General features: G+C 36.4%; 1 protein-coding gene across 4 annotated transcripts in view; it reads right to left on the bottom strand.

Moving 5' to 3' along the window:
• The window catches only part of TMF1 (TATA element modulatory factor 1), a 29749-nt gene extending 13027 nt beyond the window's left edge, over positions 1–16722 (bottom strand). For 2 of the 4 annotated variants that reach the window (XM_014731465.3, XM_070238644.1), the window contains exons 1-8: positions 15847–16602; positions 12279–13489; positions 10482–10585; positions 9705–9831; positions 7098–7203; positions 2188–2330; positions 1783–1949; positions 1328–1484 (exon numbers count right to left, since the gene is read on the bottom strand). In XM_014731465.3, the coding sequence (XP_014586951.2) occupies positions 1328–1484; positions 1783–1949; positions 2188–2330; positions 7098–7203; positions 9705–9831; positions 10482–10585; positions 12279–13489; positions 15847–16024 (2193 nt within the window). In that variant the 5' untranslated portion in view covers positions 16025–16602. Of the gene's footprint in view, positions 1–1327; positions 1485–1782; positions 1950–2187; positions 2331–7097; positions 7204–9704; positions 9832–10481; positions 10586–12278; positions 13490–15547 lie in introns of all 4 variants that reach the window. The other 2 variants (XM_001498669.6, XM_070238645.1) reach the window with 2 other exon arrangements.
• Positions 16723–18258: the final 1536 nt, after the last annotated feature.

Here is an 18258-nt window from a genome sequence, read left to right as displayed (position 1 = left end):
TTGCCATATAGCTCTCACTTTGCAATCGTTTAAATATTCTACATATTCATGGAAAGTTAAATCAAAAGTACATTGGGGTCAATGAGGAAAGATAATCTTTTCAACAAATAGTGCTGAGACACTTGAACATCCACATGCAAAACACCTAAATGTGAGAGCTAAGATTATAAAACTTTTAGAAGGAAACAGGTGAAAACCTGCGTGAGCTTGGATTAGGCAATGGTTTCTTAAACATGATGCCCAAAGCACAAGGAAGAAAAAAAAATAGACAAACTGGATTTCAACAAAATTTTAAAACTTTTGTGCATCAAAGGAGACTATCAAGAAAGTGAAAGACAACCTACAGAATGGGAGAAAATATCTGAAAATCCTACATCTGATAAGGGTCTACTATGCAGAACATATAAAGTATTCTTATAACTCAAAAACAAAAAGACGACCCAATTAAAATATGGGCAAAGGATTTGAACATTGTAATAAATTTCTCCAAAGAAGATACACAAACGGCCATAGAATAACCACCTAAAAAGATGCTCAACATCATTAGTCATTAAGGAAACATAAATCAACACCACAATCAGATACCACTTCACACCCACTAAAAAGGCTACAATGAAAAAAAAATACACAATAGCAAATATCGGCAAGAATGCGGAGAAAATTAAACGCTCATATATTGCTGGTGGGAACATAAAACAGTGCAGCTATTTCAGAAAAGTTTGGCATTTCCTCAAAAAGTTAAAGATAGGATTACTATATAAGCTAAGGATATATATCTTAAGAGAATTTAAAATATATGTTCACACAAAAACTTGTATATCAATATTTATTTATAGCAGTCTTATTCACAGTAACCAAGAAGTGAAAATAACCCAAATATCCATCAACTGATGATTTTGTAAAACAAAGCCTGACAAATTTTGCTCTTCCTCCTTCACCTGAGGTCCACAGACTCCCACAGATGTTATGAATGAACTCAGGAGTTACATGGATTCTCCTGCAATTATGTGCAACGTTTATCTGCCTATGTGCATTTCTCTAGTAAGAGGGTCCTTAGCTTTCATAATATTCTCAAATAAGTCTGAAATTCACAAAAAATTAAGCAATATTGGTATAATATAAGCATCACTTTAACAACAAATTAAAAAAACAAACGATTAAGTTTGGCACAATCCAGTACTCTTAGAAAAATGCCCAACAGGATTATAAATGAAATAAAACACATGTACCACTACATAAGCTTTGAATCAAACTAACTAATGGATTCTTTAATCTGCAGAAGTACAAAGATTTAAAAGACCAACTTAATTCATCACCCATTGCTTACTTGAATTGCTAATGTTTCTTGCTGCTGACGGGCTTCTTCTTGGGCTTTCTCTAGTGCTGCAGAAAGTTCTTCTTTAGCTTTCATTTCACGACTTAGAGCAGCTTCCTGTGCCTCACTATCCTTTGCAGCATTGGCTTTGTGGAGATCAGTAAGTTCTCTTAAAAAAACCAGATTGATCATTTTTATTTAAAATAATCTACATTTAATTACACACCCAAGTTAATGAAGTTTCTAAGATTTCCATGAGATCTACAGAATAAGGGAGAATTCACTACATAATAAACACTGACTGCAGCAATGACGCTCTCTATTGAACTTGCTTTGACCAGTTACAAGTCCATATATAGCTAAGTTTATAAATCTTGTTAGTGATCAGACAATAGAAAAAGTATTTCTTCAACATCTTGCTCTGATATTTGATTTTAAATGGGTTGCATATTTATTCATTCTCTTACTTGTAGGCACTATCAAGAGCAGCCTGAATACTTCGGTTCTTTTCTTCAAGTTCATCCATGTCTACTTGAAGTCGGCCAAGATCTTTCTCTTGGCGTTCTACCACAGAATTTAGTTTTTTAATATTTTCTCTATGTTGTTTCTCAACCTCTTCTTTGCCATCAAGCACCTATATTACAAAAACAGTCAAAAGTATTTTCCAATAAATAACAACATGGTAAATAATTGTATTCCAGGAATCTCAAGTGTTATAATGAAGAAAAATCTTAACATTCGCTGATTAAATTGTTTGAAAAATTCTTCCCACATGATGTATCCCATTAAATTATTCCAAATGCTTTATAAACCATGGTCAACTGTTCACATAGGAAGTAATAACATATACATAGAGAATGGTTAATATTCACCTGTTTTAAATGTTGCAACTCTTCTTCTAGCTCTTTAACTTTTTTGTTCAGTTTTGCGATAATATTTTCATTTTCTTTGTCTTTAGCCCTTAATTTCTTAATGATGTTAGAATTCTGCAGCTGCTGTTTTGAAAGTTTTTCTCCTGACAACGGCAAAAAAGTACAAGTTCAAATAATGATGATTCCCTAAGACCTGAATGGAATGTTTTATTTAACTAGTGCCATAAAAGGAAAGAATATTTTTAAAATCACAATACTCTAACTCCCAATGTGACAAATGATTTGGACAAGAATCATCATGAATGCTAAAATTACTAGGTGGAAGAGTGATGGGGAACAGGATATTTACAGTTTTAAAAAATCACTCCCACATACTATAAACCACAAAGGGAAAGTACTTTTACAATGAAAAAATCCGGCAGTTGCCACCTTAACCAAACAGTCAGTTTTGGCATTGCCAATTGTGGTACAGCCTGACACTATGTGTCTACTGACGTGATGGAGTGGTAGGTACACAAAATCAGCTATGATATTTCTTACTAAAAATTTGATCTGAATCTCATCTAAAGAAAGTGACAAATTCCTAAACATGGGGCATTCTGTAGGACAACTGGCCTGGAGTCTATGAAGTCTTCAATATCATGAAGGAGAGAGTACTATCCTAGATTGGTGACAGACTAAAAGAATATAATGGCCAAATACAATGTACAAACTATGACTAGATCTTGGTGCAGGATAAATGATCTGGTACAAAGGTCATTTTGAGAGACACCTGGGATAAAAGATAAAATATATGCTGGATTACTTTTCTGAATTCATGCCAATTTTCTTAAGTTGGATTATGATGTCATGCTTGTGAAGGAAAATGTACTTGCCCTTGTGAGATGCACACTTAAGAATTTAGGAGTAGACTTCAGATTTAATGCAATCTGTCTTAAAATCCCCATAGAATTTTTCACAAAAATAGAAAAATCAATCCTAAAATTCATATGGAATCACAAAAGACCTCAAATAGCCACAGCAATCTTGAGCAAGAAGAACAAAGCTGGAGGTGTCACATTTCCTAATTTTGAAACATATTACCATGCTACAGTAATGAAAACATTAGGGTACTGGCATAAAAAGAGACATATAGACCAATGGAACAAAATAAACAGCCTAGAAATAAATCCACACATTTACGGTCAACTGATCGTCAACAAAGATGCCAAGAACACACAATGGGGAAAGGAAATCCTCATCAATACATAATGTTGGGAAAACTGGATATCCATATTCAGAAGAATGAAACTGGACCCTATCACACACCAACACAAAAATCAACTCAAAATAGATTAAAGAGTTAAATGTAAGACCTGAAACTGTAAAACTACCAGAAGAAAACATAGGGAAAAAGCTTTTTGACATTGGTCTTGGCCATGATTTTTTTGGATATGATCCCAGAAGCACATAAAAGCAAAAACAGACAAGTGGTATTGCATAAAACTAGAGAACTACTGCACAGCAAAGGAAACAATCAACAGAGTGAAGATACAACCTATGGAATGGAAGAAAATATCTGTAAGCCGTATATCTGATAAGGGATTAACATCCAAAATGTATAAGGAACTCATACAACTCAACAGCAAAAAAAACAAATAAGCTGATTAAAAATGGGCAACCCACAACTAAAAAGAAATACACAACTATGTACTGGGGGGATTTGGGGAGAAAAAGCAGAAAAAAAAAGGGCAAAAGACGTAAAGAGATATTTCTCAAAAGAAGACAGAGAAATGGTCAACAGGTATATGAAAAGATGCGCAACATCACTAATCATCAGGGAAACGCAAATCAAAACTACGATGAGATATCACCTCACCTGTGAGGACACCTATTATCAAAAAGACAAATGCTAAGTATTGGGGAGAATGTGGGGAAAAGGGAACCCTTGCACATTATTGGTGGGAATGTGGACTGGTACAGCCACTATGGAAAACAGTATGAAGATTCCTCAAAAAATTAAAAATAGAACTACCACATGATCCAGCAATCCCACTTCTGAGTATATATCCAAAGGAAACAAAATCACTCTCTCAAAGAAATATCTGCAATCCCATGTTCGTTGCAGCACTATTCACAATAGCCAAGATATGGAAATAACCTAACAGTCTGGTTGATGATGGACGAATGGATCAAGCAAATCTGGTATATAAAGAATATATATAAAATGTAATACTATTCCATCTTAAAAAAAGGGGGGGGGCCAGCCCCATGGCTGAGTGGTTAAGTTTGCGCGCTCCACTGCGGCGGCCCAGGGTTTCGCTGGTTCGAATCCTGGGCGAAGATATGGCACCGCTCGTCAGGCCATGCTGAGGCAGCATCTCACATGCCACAACAGGAAGGACCCACAACTAAGAATATCCAACTATGTATCACGGGGTTTGGGGAGAAAAAGGAAAAAAATTTTTTTAAATCTTTAAAAAAAAAAAGGGAATCCTGCCACTTGCGACAATATGGATGAACCTGAAGGATGAAAGGGCCAGACACACATAGTACACGATCTCACTTATACGTGGAACCTAAAAAAGTTGAACTCATAGAAGCAGAGAGCAGAATGGTGGTTACCAGGGGCTGAGGGGTAGGCAATATCGGGGGATGTTGGTCAAACAGTACAAAGTTTCAGTTACGCTGGATAAATAAGTTCTTAAGATCTAATATACAGCATGGTGACTAAGGACACTAATTCTGTGCTATACACTTGAAATCTGCCAAGAGAATAGACCTTAAGTGTCCTCGTCACAAAAAAAAAGCGAACTACATGAAAAGATGGATATGTTAATTAGGATGATCATGGTAATCAATGCACAATGTAAATGTGTATCAAAAAATCACATTGTACACCTTAAAGACATACAATTTTTATTTGTCAATTATAGCTCAATAAAGCCAGGAAAAAAATTAGGAGTAGAATGTTATGATATCTGTCACCTACTTTCAAATGGTTTGGCAAAAGAGTACTGTGTGTGTACGAGTATACATGTACATAAAGATTTGCAGGACGTGTGGCAAGACGTTAACAGGCGATGAATCTAGGTAACGAAGTAATCAGTTACTCATGGTAGTGTGCTTTCAGCTTGAGTCTTTCAGCTTTTCAGCTGTGAGTTGAAAAATACTTCTGGGGGATTAGAAAGCCATATGTAAACATTCTCATATGAAATAGTTCTACTTTCTCTATAAAAAAGTTCATTAGGTAAAAAAAAATCAGCCCACTCCCTAACTGAATTACTAAATTCCAAAATAGTGACATTTGATATTAATCTTTTAAATAACTTTTTAAAATTATGAAACCACGCACTTCAGCCTTCCCCTCAGTCTTTAATATTGTAACATAAGGCAGTTACTTCAAGATGTCTTGAGATAACGATTACGTGTTTTATCAACTCTTCCTTCATTCTTCTGTATTAGGGCTTAGACTGTGTTTTATAATGATCTATATACCTATATTTCCCTCTCACTAAACTGTAATCTCCTAAGGGACAAGGAGTGTGTTGTATTTATTATTGAACCAAACACAATATCTGACATAATAACTGTTAAACATTAGGCTGAATAAATGAAAAAGAAAAGTTGGGTAAAACTAACTTTTTCACATGAAATGATTGCTTCCAATTGTTCTCACTTACTCTGGAAATTCAATTAAGTTCCATGATTTAAGCACAGAAATGTTCATTCCACCACTATTTGTAATATTAACATTTTAGAAATAAGTGTACAACATTAGGGAAACAAAACAAATTATGGTATACTCATATAATTGACTTTAATACAGTCATTAATAATGGTATCAAAGTACTTAAAGGCACAGGAAAATGTATAAAAAGGAAAATTACAAATTAGATAAATCACGTTAATTATTTTTTTGAATGTGTTTAAAAAAGGCATAAAAAGGGACTAGAAGAAATTCATAGTTCCTTATAAAACTGGATTATGATCTATTTTTTCTTTCTTTGTACACTTTCTATAACCAAAAATTTCTGTAAATAGAAAGTATTATTCCTTTAACTATAAAAACTGCAATTAAGAAAAGAAAAAGTGGGCCAGCCCAGTGGCACAGCAGTTAAGTTCCCACATTTCGCTTCTCAGCGGCCTGGGGTTCGCTGGTTTGGATCCCAGGTGCAGACATGGCACCGCTTGGCAAGCCATGCTGTGGTGGGTGTCCCACATATAAAGTAGAGGAAGATGGGCACGATGTTAGCTCAGGGCCAGGCTTCCTCAGCAAAAAGAAGAGGATTGGCAGCAGTTAGCTCAGGGATAATCTTCCTCAAAAAAAAAAAAAGAAAGAAAATAAAAATAAAAATTCCCTTAACCACCCTTCCCAAAACCTCCTGCTTTGCTAGCATATTATATAAAGAAATTAATTCAGTGCCCATTTGTAATGATTTATCTCATGAAGGATCTTTAGTTTCCACAATCTTGATAATTATAAATCTTTTCATAAAGTGCTTAATAATTGAAAAATTAAGACAAAAATACAAAGAAAAATTCACTATCAAATGCCAGAACAATACCATATAGCACCCAAGCCAGAGATTCAGATACTATATAAACTCCAGAATTATAACTTTGAAATATCTTGGTTTAAATGACAGGCTCCAAGACCTGTTACAAGCACTCCTAGGGAAGTACAAACTTCTGTTTTTCAGAGGTTTTTTTCACCTCCTTAGAAACAAAAAGCTACATACATATATCTCTGCCTTATACATCTTACTAGTCCCTATTCTTCCATAAATTGTCATCTATCATTTCTGAGGTTTAAGTCCAAAGCTTTCTTGCTTCTGGTATTTTTTACTACAAAACAGCAGCTAGTCATGTGGCAAGTACTTTTCCCGTTCTTACAATATTTTTCATAATCAACGGAATACTTTACGTACCTTCTTCCATTAACCCTTGGATCTGCTCATCTTTCTCTTTCAAAAGGTCTGCAGTTTCACTACTATTTAATCTAGTGGCAAGTTCTTCTTTCATATTTTTGATTTCCTAATTAAGAAAAAAATTGCAAATTCCAAACGAATTACTTCCATTCTAGGCATGTTTTTGAAGTTTTTTCCATATTCAAAGAAGTCATCAATAATCACATTCTTGGTAAGAACCCCTAAGTTTTGTTCAGTTAACCTGAGTTTATTACTTTGGTTAATTAAGACCAAGTAAACAGCTCTGAAAACAACATATAATACCTGAATTCAGATATAAACAGGTTTTAATATGGAAGCACAAATGAGAATACCCTTCTTCACTAACACTACATATGTATTCTACAAGTTAAGCACTCTATTTGGAACGACATTTCAAACACTGCATGTCTTCCTTTGTCACTGCATTTCTTTCTCTCATCTAAAACTCACTGCACTTACTAGTGTGTTGTGACATGAGAGGGAAAACATGACTATAAGGTTCAATCTACTTTAATAAAGCAGAGATTCAACAGAAACAAGTCAAGATAGTTTGTCTTTTAAAACTGCAATGGAGAAGTACGGTGATGTGAAAACTCTCTTATGACTTAAAATTTGGTTTGAAGCAATGCTCTAAAACCAAACAATAGCTGAAAACAACTAACATTTATTAAGTATTTAAACCATGCTTTGTATCCACTATCATTTAATCCTCACAATAATCCTATGAGGGAGGCACTTGTATTATTCAACTACATGAAGAAGCAAACTAAAAAAGACTGAGTAAACTTTGAAGGTCAGAGAGCTAGTAAGAGGTAGATTTATGACTTGAACCTAGGTCGGTAAATTCCCAAAGCCCGTGCTCTGAACCGTCCACAACAATGCCGTCCATTTTCCAACTGTCAAACTTTGATCCATCCGTTAGCGTCCACTAAGAACAGCATGTCCTCCACGAAACCTTCCTCAACTCCCCAGGTCAGAATTCCTCCTCTATGATACCATTCCAAACGCTTATTCATCTCTCTCTAAAACTTATTTCATTCTGCCTAGTACTATATAGTTGTTGACATTATCTGTCTTTCATCACTAGAAAAGCAAATTCTTCACTTAAGGCAATTCAACTCACCTTTGAATTTCCTATGGATCCTAAGAGGGGGTGCATAAATGGCAGTATACATAAAATGTGTCATATGTATTAAAACTTAGAGTTTAAGTCTTTCCACCTTTAATTAATGGTTTGGATCTATTTTATATCTACAGTTCAAAGTGCACTACAGAAAAGAAAGATTACTTAAAATCTAATTTCTTGATTAGACTGGTCCAGATGGAATACAGCAGGGACAGGAAGAGGTAAGTTGGTTACGTAGTCTCAGGTTATTGTTAGTGTCTGAAACGAGCTAGTGGAGGGCCAGCCTTGTGACCAAGTGGTTAAGTTGGCACACTCCGCTGTGGCAGTCCAGTGTTTCGTCAGTTTGAATCCTGGGCGGGGACGTGGCACCGCTCCTCAAGCCATGCTGATGCGGCGTCCCACATGCCACAACTAGAAGGACCTACAACTAAGAATATACAACTATGTACTGGGAGGCTTTGGGGAGAAAAAGGAAAAAAATAAAAAAATCTTTGAAACAAGCTAGCTAATTAAAGCAACCAAGCAGATGGCAGTATATGATACATTTCTTTTGTGTAAGAGTATACACAGAAATTAGAAATATTAACATTAACATTGGTCAAGAAAGGGGAAAGCAACCTAACTGAGAAGGGAAAATGCTGGCAAGTGTCATTACTAATAATTGGAATACAAGCAATAATTACTAACCTTAGTTGGTTACCAACTTCTGAAACAGCCAACTATTCCAAATTATAAGAATTAGAACAATGGTTTCCAACCAGGAGTGATTTTGCTCCCAAGGGCAAAGGGGACATCTGGCAATGTCTAGAAACATTTTCAATTACAACTGTTGGGGGACTGGAGTGGAATATGGGGAGGAGAGGGTGATACTGGCATCTTGTAGGTAGGGGCCTAGGATGCTGGTAAACATCCTACAATATAGCAGACAGCCCCACACAACATAAAATTATTCAGGCCAAAATGTCAATCATGCTGAGGTTAAGAAATCCTGCATTAGAATAAGTCAACACTATGCCTCCCAAGAGGGAGTCACTAACCATTAGAAATTTTTATTTTAAAATTCCTTTGACTTGAAGAAGTATATATAATATTTTGAAGTGGGAGGAAAATAACAAATGAGAGCAATGATAAATTTTAAAATTTATATAGAATCACTTAGATTTAAGTGCTATTTATTTTGATGGAATTATCATTTATAAAAATTATAACGATCCTTGCTATGTATCTTGCAAGGACTTACACATAAATTATACAAACAAGTATTTGTTTGGATTTCTTTAAATTAGCAAAAATCTATAATTCTCAAGATAATGAAAAATCTACAATCTAAGTTTTAATATACTATATAGTATCCTTTTAATGTTACTTACCTTTTCTCCATTACCAAAATACTATGAATGCATTCCTCAAAAATCTATGTCTCTATAGAGTTTAATTAATATTATTTAAACTTCCATTACCTTTTTAGCAGCATCTCTCTCTTTGCAGGCTAGCTGAACTTTCTTTTCTGCTTCTGCAATTCTCTGAGTAAACTCAACTTTCAAGGAAGAAATGCTGCTGCTTTCTTCTTTCACTCTGAACATTTCACTAAATTTAAAATAATATTGAGACTGAGGATATTTGTTTATTTATTCCCAAGTTAACAAGGTGAGTTCAGTTTGCAAAAGGAAAATAACACTGTCTTCAACACACACCTTACTAAAATACATTAGTTTTAGCCCTGTTAACTTTTAAGAGAAAAATTATCTGCTTAATTTAGTTTAAAACAGCTCAAAGAAAACCCGTTTGAAAATGAAAACGTCACCAACAGTTGATATACAGAAATAAGAAAAAAGTAAGTAAAATTTTTCATTTTTTAATCTTTTTGTGTCACATTTTACCAACCACCTCCTTAAAGCAAAGCAATACTTAGTATTTTTTAACTATAACATCACAGTTTTCTTTAAATACATGTTTTAAATCTCTAATACTAAAAGATTATTAATAATAAACGGAAAAAGGTTTTTTGTGCTTTTCTTTGCAAAACACCTCTCTTCAATGCCAAAGGTAACATGGTAAAGATAATCTGAGGAGAGAAGTAATCTCTAAGATTAGAATTGAAATGCTATATATTTTTCAATAATTATAAACAAGTTAAATTATAAAACATTTTAATTTCAACAATATCTTTAAATAAAAACACAGTATATGGGCATCTACAAAATGTGTAAAATTATTCACATTTGTAAAATACTTACTCTTTCAGATTGTCATAAGCTTCTTCTAGAAGTGCTTTTTCTTTACTAAGAGATAATAGCTGAGCCTCCCTTTTATCCAGTTTCTCATTCAGAAATTCAACTGTCTGGATAAGGAGAACACACAAAAGTCAAACATTTAACTTTAAGAGACCATTTTTACATGCAGGTGATGAGTTATAAAGGTAATCTAATCACTATAGTAAATAAAACAGATTTATCTCATTAAAAAAACTAAAAACAATTTGGGAACACAGTGGTTACAGAACAACAAGAACTCGTACAGAGCTAGAGAGCTGGTAGGAGAGTATAAATTGGTACAACCACATAACTGGTGGGAGTATAAATTAATAAAACCACTTTGGAAAACAATTACGAAATATCTAGTTGAAGATCTACATACCATTTAATGTAGAAAATTCTACTTTTAGGTATACCTTAGAGGAGAAAACTCTTGCATAAGTGTACTAGGTAACAGCAAAAATCTAGGAACAGTGTGCATGTGCATCAAAACAGGAAGGGACACAGACGCAATCAAAAAAGATCAAAGAGGAGCTTCAAAGCCTCTAGTGATGTTCCCTATCTTAGCTGGATAGTGGCTATACAAGTGTCTGTTTTTCCACATTATTCTTTAACACAAACATGTAACATGTAACTTCAGTATGATATACTGCATTTAAAAAATAATTTTAGAAAAATCTATAGGCATATAATTAAAAAATCTCTAGAATATATCAGTATAAAGCTAAATTAAAAGGAATGCTTAGAATATCTCATTTCTTAGGTTCTGCTGAAGCAGTGATCAACTTGTGAATGAGGGGAGGAATGGTGCCTAAAAAAAACCTAAAGTCTTACCTGAGTTAGGTCTAAATTAATTTAGAAATGACTTACCTTCCAGAAGGTATACCATAACTTTAGCATGGCATTTTGTTTGTGAATAATATTAAACCTAGGTAACAGAATCTGGCACTTTTTTTTATGTTAAATAATTCAACACATGGCACTTACAGGACATTTCTTCAAGACATCCTATATCTCAGAGGAGTCTAGTAAAGATGCCAGATCCAACTCAATTTCTATATCTAAAAATCATAGGGAAAAGCCATAAGTGTGACTTAATGTTAACGAATTTACACCATTTTTCTTTTATAGGTATTAAGGAGAAGCAATTTGTCAGTCGTAAGCAATGCCTTTGTTCCTTGGACATTTCCCTTTCTTACTCCTGTAAAACACCTATCAATAGAAAATATCAAAAATAACATAAAAGAGAAAACAAACTGAAGCAATTAATAACAACAGAAAAACATCAATTATTAATCTGAAAACTAAATTTTTCATTTAAGATTTGCTGCAAATAATGTGAACGTGCAAAAATTTTTTTGCTATTAAGAAAAACCATATAATATTTAGATTTGTTTTAGCACATTTATCTGCAAAGGAGTCGAAGATATATCTTAACATAAGAAGACGGTCCTTTGCAAAGTGACAAACTAATGAGCATAGCATAAGAGAATTTTAAGGTCATAAGGACTCAACAGTAAAGACATAAGATGGAAACTTTTTTATGCTCTATTAAAATATCAACTTATTCTACCATAGTTGCCCTAGAGAAATTTCAAACACATTAGTATCAATAATTATTCAAGTTTAAGGTCCTGAATGTCACACTTACATGGCAAAATGCCTACCAATTTTAACAGTACAAATCATTATGCATTACTGAATATTTAATAAACAAATGGTTTAATCTCTGAAAAGCATATCCAAAACTCCCACTCCCCTTCTATTTTCTAGAGTTACCTTGCAAACATCTTCTTTCTCAGAAAGTGCTTCTGGCTGACTTTCAGCAGCTTCGCCCTCCTCAGCCACCTTGTCTAAGAGAGTATGTCCTTCATTTATTGGTGTAGAAGAAACCAAGATATCAGGCTGTTCACAGTTAACAGGAGTTGCACTTCGTCCACTTTCTTCCATTTCTGTGTCCTCAGTGGGTATAATTAACGTTTCATTTACTTCTTCTTCAGATTTTCCTTCAACAGATTCAACTATCTTATTCTTTGGAGTTGAAGGATTAACTATAATAGGTACTAAAGCATATCCCTTGCCTGACAATTCATCATCTGAATTGATTTCGCTTACACTACGGCTATCTAATGACTGTACACTAAATGAGTCTATTCTTTCAAAAGCATCAGATGAGCAGCAACTCTCAGTGAGTTTCTGGAAATCATCTAAACGATTATATTCAGGACAAGCAGATGCTGAGAGAAGCTGAAAAGATGTCTGCATTAAGTGAAGACTTGATTTTGAATCTGTAGTCTCTTGTCTCGAACTTGCTGAGCTCTCACTTATTACACTTTCATGATCTAAAACTTCAATATCACTGGTGGTAGAAGTACCTGATGAGAAGGTACTAACAGGAGGAGAAGGTGTATTGCTCTGTCTGTCTTCGTGCTTTTGTTCCTTAGGTTCCAAAGCCATGTCCTTTGTTTCTGCTGTGAGAGACTGTGTGGACATATTAGATATATTTTCCCTAGTGGTTTTCACAGTAATTACACTTTCAGATACTTTCAAAGGTACAGTTGACACCTTTGTATCACATTCTTTATTAACAGCTTCTTCATGCTTGCCTTCTGTTTTAGGTGATGGAGTACCTACTGCCAGAGTTTCCTTCAATACAACACAGGGAGAAGAGTCTTTTACTTTTGACTCAGTTGTTTCAGTTGTTCTTGACTGTCCAGTGTGCAAGGATTCCTGTAAGGTACTTTTCACTTCTTCTTCTGGTCGTTGAGATTTGGCTGGTGGTTTTGATACCACTGGACCCTTCTGAATGGTCTGGACATCCGTTGGAGAGAGAAAGGCACTGAAGAAATTTTCAGATTCATCTACCACTGTTCTCCGAACTGGCTTTGTAATTGCTTTAGGAGAGGCTACCGGTTGACTCTGAGGTTCAGTGCTTGATTTTAATCCCCAGGTTGAACTATCCCATCCTCCACTGACAGGGGGACTTATTCCTTTGATAAAAAATTATTAAAAAAGATAAAATCACATACATACGACATTAATATTATAATCATTATTATAAGGCAATATAAATATAAATTTAAAAAAAAAGAAAACCTATGGAAAACCACCCATAACCTGCACCTGTTAAACTCCTTCCTTACTACATAATTTAGTTCACGGTTAACTTTGGGCCTTAAAGAAGAAAACTGATATGGATCTGCCCAAGAGGAACTAAAAGCAAAGATAAAAGACAAGACTGGGCCTGGCCTACTAGAAGCAAGTATATTACTCCCTCCCACAACAAATTAAGAAAGTAATGGCATATGTTAGATACCCACACTAAGTCCAAGATACATATGACGCATCTCACATTAACGGGCAGTATCCTCATTTATAGGTCATGTGCAGTTATGGCAAATTGACCCCACCTTCTATTCAGTTAGTTTCATACTAATTTTATTCTTGTAACATCAATAATAAAACATAGTTATGAGCTAGACAAAGGGTAGCACTCAAAACTGAACCCAAGATCCTGGTGACAAATGTCCTTTTCCAAAGATCTGATTAAACTGATGAGAACAGTAACTTCTAGAGGACAAATTCATTTTCATCCACTTAATGACAAGTTCATTCTCCAAGTCCCACTCTCCAAACCTACTCTATGAGAAAGTTTTGTTCTCTTCCTAAATTCCAAATTATGTCAGCAATTAGTAGAAGGTCAATACGAATTTCAGAAATGTGCACATTTTTAGAATTGCTGCTTTTTGGTATAGATGCTAGGATTTTTTTAAGAACACTAAGGAGAAAACATCTTCTGAGTAAAAATAGGTAATTATATCAGTCATAGAAATACACACTACTAAAACCCCCAATGATAAAAAAAAAAAAGCATATTTGTTAAAATATTTAAAGCATTTATTTTTAAAAAATTCTTCCTTTTCTAAATTCAAATGTGGCTGAACACAAATCCTACACAATTAGAAGTAGGGGGTGGGTGCCCAGCCCGGTGAAACAGTGGTTAAGTTCACCGGCTCTGCTTGGGTGGCCTGGGGTTCGTGGTTCAGATCCCAGGCGCCCACCTACACACGGCTCACCAAGCCACACTGTGGCAGCATCCCACATACAAAATAGAGGAAGACTGGCAGAGATGTTAGCTCAGGGACAATCTTCCTCAAGCAAAAAGAGGAAGACTGGCAACACTGGCAACGATGTTAGCTCAGGGCCAATCTTTCTCACCAAAGAATTTTTTAAAATAAAAAAAAAAGAAGCTGGTGGGAAAAGCACAAGTGCCTAAAAGGTCCTAAAACTATCAAGCCCTATATTAAAGTCTATCCTTTAATACAATTTCAGAGGTATATAGGAAATTTCAGGTTGAGGACACAGTTTTATATCCATCCATTCAGTACACGAAAACAATGAGAAGAGGAGAAAAACAAAATTAAAGAGGAAAATGTAACAAGATTAGGTCTGCTGATTAGTTTAAGTCATCTTAACAACAGAAGTCAGATATGCCTCTTGAAGAATGTTTTATATAAATCCCAGGATTATCTGATATTTACTTAAATTACTCCATTCTGAACACTGCTCATCTCTGAGTGACAGCAGTGTAAAAAACAGATGATCAACAAACATTATAGCATTTCACTAAAATCTGAGTCAATTCTGTATAACTTATTCTTAAAAATGAATTATATAGCACCATTCCAGCCCCAGGTTTCATAGAACAAGTATCCTTATACTTAAGTTACATTCTGTCTCCTCCAAAGTGTGGGAGACATACAAAAAAGGAGGTTGAGCTACTCCAAAAAGTTCATGTAATAGCTTGTAAAAAGTAAGAGAGGCATAACACACACACACACACACACACACGGACCAAAATATCTTAAAATGAGGGACCTTAAATATAGGTCCTGACTTTTCAACGATGTAAAATCAAAAACAAACCAGAAAGGAGTCCTCAAGAAAACTTACTCCTTTTCACAGACGTTCACACCCCTAAAACTTGCAAAGCTTTACCCCACACACCAAAATGCTAAACTGTTCCTTAGGCTTAGGGCCAAAAGTACCTGAAGATCCCTGAAAAATGAAGCTCGACCAATCTGACAAACAGAGACGTAGCTACTGGAAATAAAATGAGATGCAACCCCAAAATCTTGGGCCACAGTTTCCACGAGTAACATCTCCAGCATATTCTACCCCTGGCGCGCTGAGTGGCCTAAAGGAAGTTACTTAGCCTTTCTGAGCCTCGATTTCCTCTCCAGGAAAACACGGATAGCAACGAAGGAAGCTCGAGGAGCTATTTTGAAGATGAGAAAGCCATAAAAAAGCACATTAAGGAGCTCGCAAGCACGAAGTGCTCACTCACTGTGAGCGACTGTTCTTCTGTCCCTGTTGATTAACTTCAGATCTTGGCTCTGAACAGCGCCCAAAGTGCGCAGCAATTCGAGTTTCGGGAAGGCTGTGTTTGGAGCTGCGTCGGGGGAGGGCTTGGGGACAAGACAACAAATCAAGTCCCTGTGAGTCGAGGCCGGCAGGATCCGCATCCAGGGCCACAGGCAGAGAGGACCGTGAGGCTGATTTTAACCCAGGAAAAGAACAAAGTCCCCCTTGGAGACAAAAGCAGCGCCTGAGGCCGGGCTGGGGAGCAGTGACTTCCCGGAACCCTCCGCGAGGACGGCGCCCTCGCGACCCGCTTCACCTGCCTGCCTCCGGGGACACGCCTGCGCGGCCCCGGGCCCCGCTCCCCTGCCCCTTACCCGGCTCTCCATAGGGAATGGTCTCGGCCCAGGCGCTAGGCTCCTCATCCTGGATGTCCAGCACCCTGTCGATGGACTTCTGGGCCTGGGACAGGGCCTGCTTAGCGAAGCTGGAGAGCTGGGAGGCGTTGAACCAACTCATCTCCCCTTCTCAGCCGGCACTGGCGGCGGCAGCACCCAGCGGGAAGGCCGAGGGCCAGGCCGACCGGCCTCAGGCCCGGGGAAGGGTGTAGCGGAACGGCCTCGCTCCCTTCTCTACTCGCCTAGCCCTGTCAGTGGGAGGCCATGACCCCAACAGGCTTCCCCGGGTCCGGGAGGTTACCCTCAGCCCCTTCCGCACAGCTGAGACGAAGGGCCCAGACTGCGCATGCGCGAGCTTCTTCCACGTACACAACCACCGAATCCGGGAGCCCAGAGTTCCGTGGGTAGACGGAAGAACAGAAGAGGGACGTTGACGTCATATCCGGGAGCCCAGGGTTGCCATTAGTTACTCAAGAACGCGGAACGGTTTCTATTGACACTGATTCCAAGCTTAGCGCTGGCATTCTCAGCCACGGGAGAAACTATGGCTACCAGCCAAGGCTGACTCTTCCAGGAGAAATAAGCGACTTTTCATGTGGATCCCCTCCTAGAAAATAACTCACATACTAAGAGGTAGCACCTTGCCAGTAAAAAGTGCAAACAAAGGGGAGTTTGGGTCTCGCATCCTCTTACTGCTTTGTCTCAAATATTTAATCAGTTGTATTAACTTGGCCTAAAGGAGGAACCCTAGGTTTAGGTTTCTCTAAAACTACGGAACATTTTATAAAAGACCTGATTCAGCCCACCTGATGGAAGTAAAAAGCTGTCTTCCAAAATGAGTTACAAGTTAGAACAAGGGTACAGAAGGCGCAATCTCCCCCTCACAACACAGGTCCACTCTCGGCCCCAATCAAAACCAACCTGGGAAGCACTGTAACTATTAATCTATTAATGTGTATTGTGCATATTATTTAAAATACAACTTTTTCGGCATGCACTTTTCAAACATTTAGCTATACGTAGAAATCAAATTGGCCTTCCTAATCTAATCAATAGTTATGTTTGGTTTGGCTCCCATAATGTTAAAGATAAAATTCTACCAACATTTAAAAGGCTAATTTCATATAAAAATCCAGATTTTCAGCTGATTTTGAAAAATACGAATACGAACATGGCACAGTCAGCTGGAAGGGTTGCCCCTTTTGACAAGTAATTTTCACTCCAGTTTGCCACAGACCTCACTAATCATACTACCTCCTCTTATTACATCCTCCCTGCTGCAGTTATTTACTTTACCTGCCTGTCCCCTATATTTGAGTATTTTACTCCACTGCAAGTAACTTTGCCATAGAAGAATTATTTTTCTTTCAAAATCAGATTTAAACTCTGCCCTTGAGAAGTTATGATCTTCCAGGAATTTTATTTAACTTCAGTAAAAATTTGCATGTTGAAACTCTTACAATTTAGTAACCTACAGGTAGTACTAAATAACTTGGTAACTTCAAACAGCTTAGCAAAGTACTGAGGAGGAGGTTTGAGGCAGATTAGGGTTGGAATCCCTGTTCCAAGACTTCTAGTTGTACTCTTTTGAGTAAATTACCTTAACTTTCTAAAACTATTCACCTCTCAGATGGAGATACTCACAAGGCTACTCTACAGCACCTGTATAAAGCAGGTGCTAAATTTTAGTTCCTGCATGTTCAAAAATTTAAACTGAATTTGTAACTTTTTAAATAAAGCGTATAAATTTATCCCATATGATTTTATAATGAAACAAGTTATTTGTCAATATGGAGCTAGAAAGAATAACAATACATGAAAATTTAACCCAGTGACATGTAACCACAAAGCTTTTGAGTAGAAAACTGCCATTTAAGTCAAAAACAAAAAGTGAGAACATGTATTGCATTTTCCCATACTGAGACACTAAAACTCATTTTTCAGTACTTCTTAATTTTGTTTTAAGCCTTAGTTATTTAGGGAAGAAAACAAAAGGCACT

Source organism: Equus caballus, chromosome 16, assembly GCF_041296265.1.
Source record: "Equus caballus isolate H_3958 breed thoroughbred chromosome 16, TB-T2T, whole genome shotgun sequence".
Lineage (NCBI taxonomy): Eukaryota > Metazoa > Chordata > Mammalia > Perissodactyla > Equidae > Equus > Equus caballus.
The sequence above is the reverse complement of the archived record's forward strand: the minus strand, read 5'-3'. Positions and strand labels throughout refer to the sequence as shown.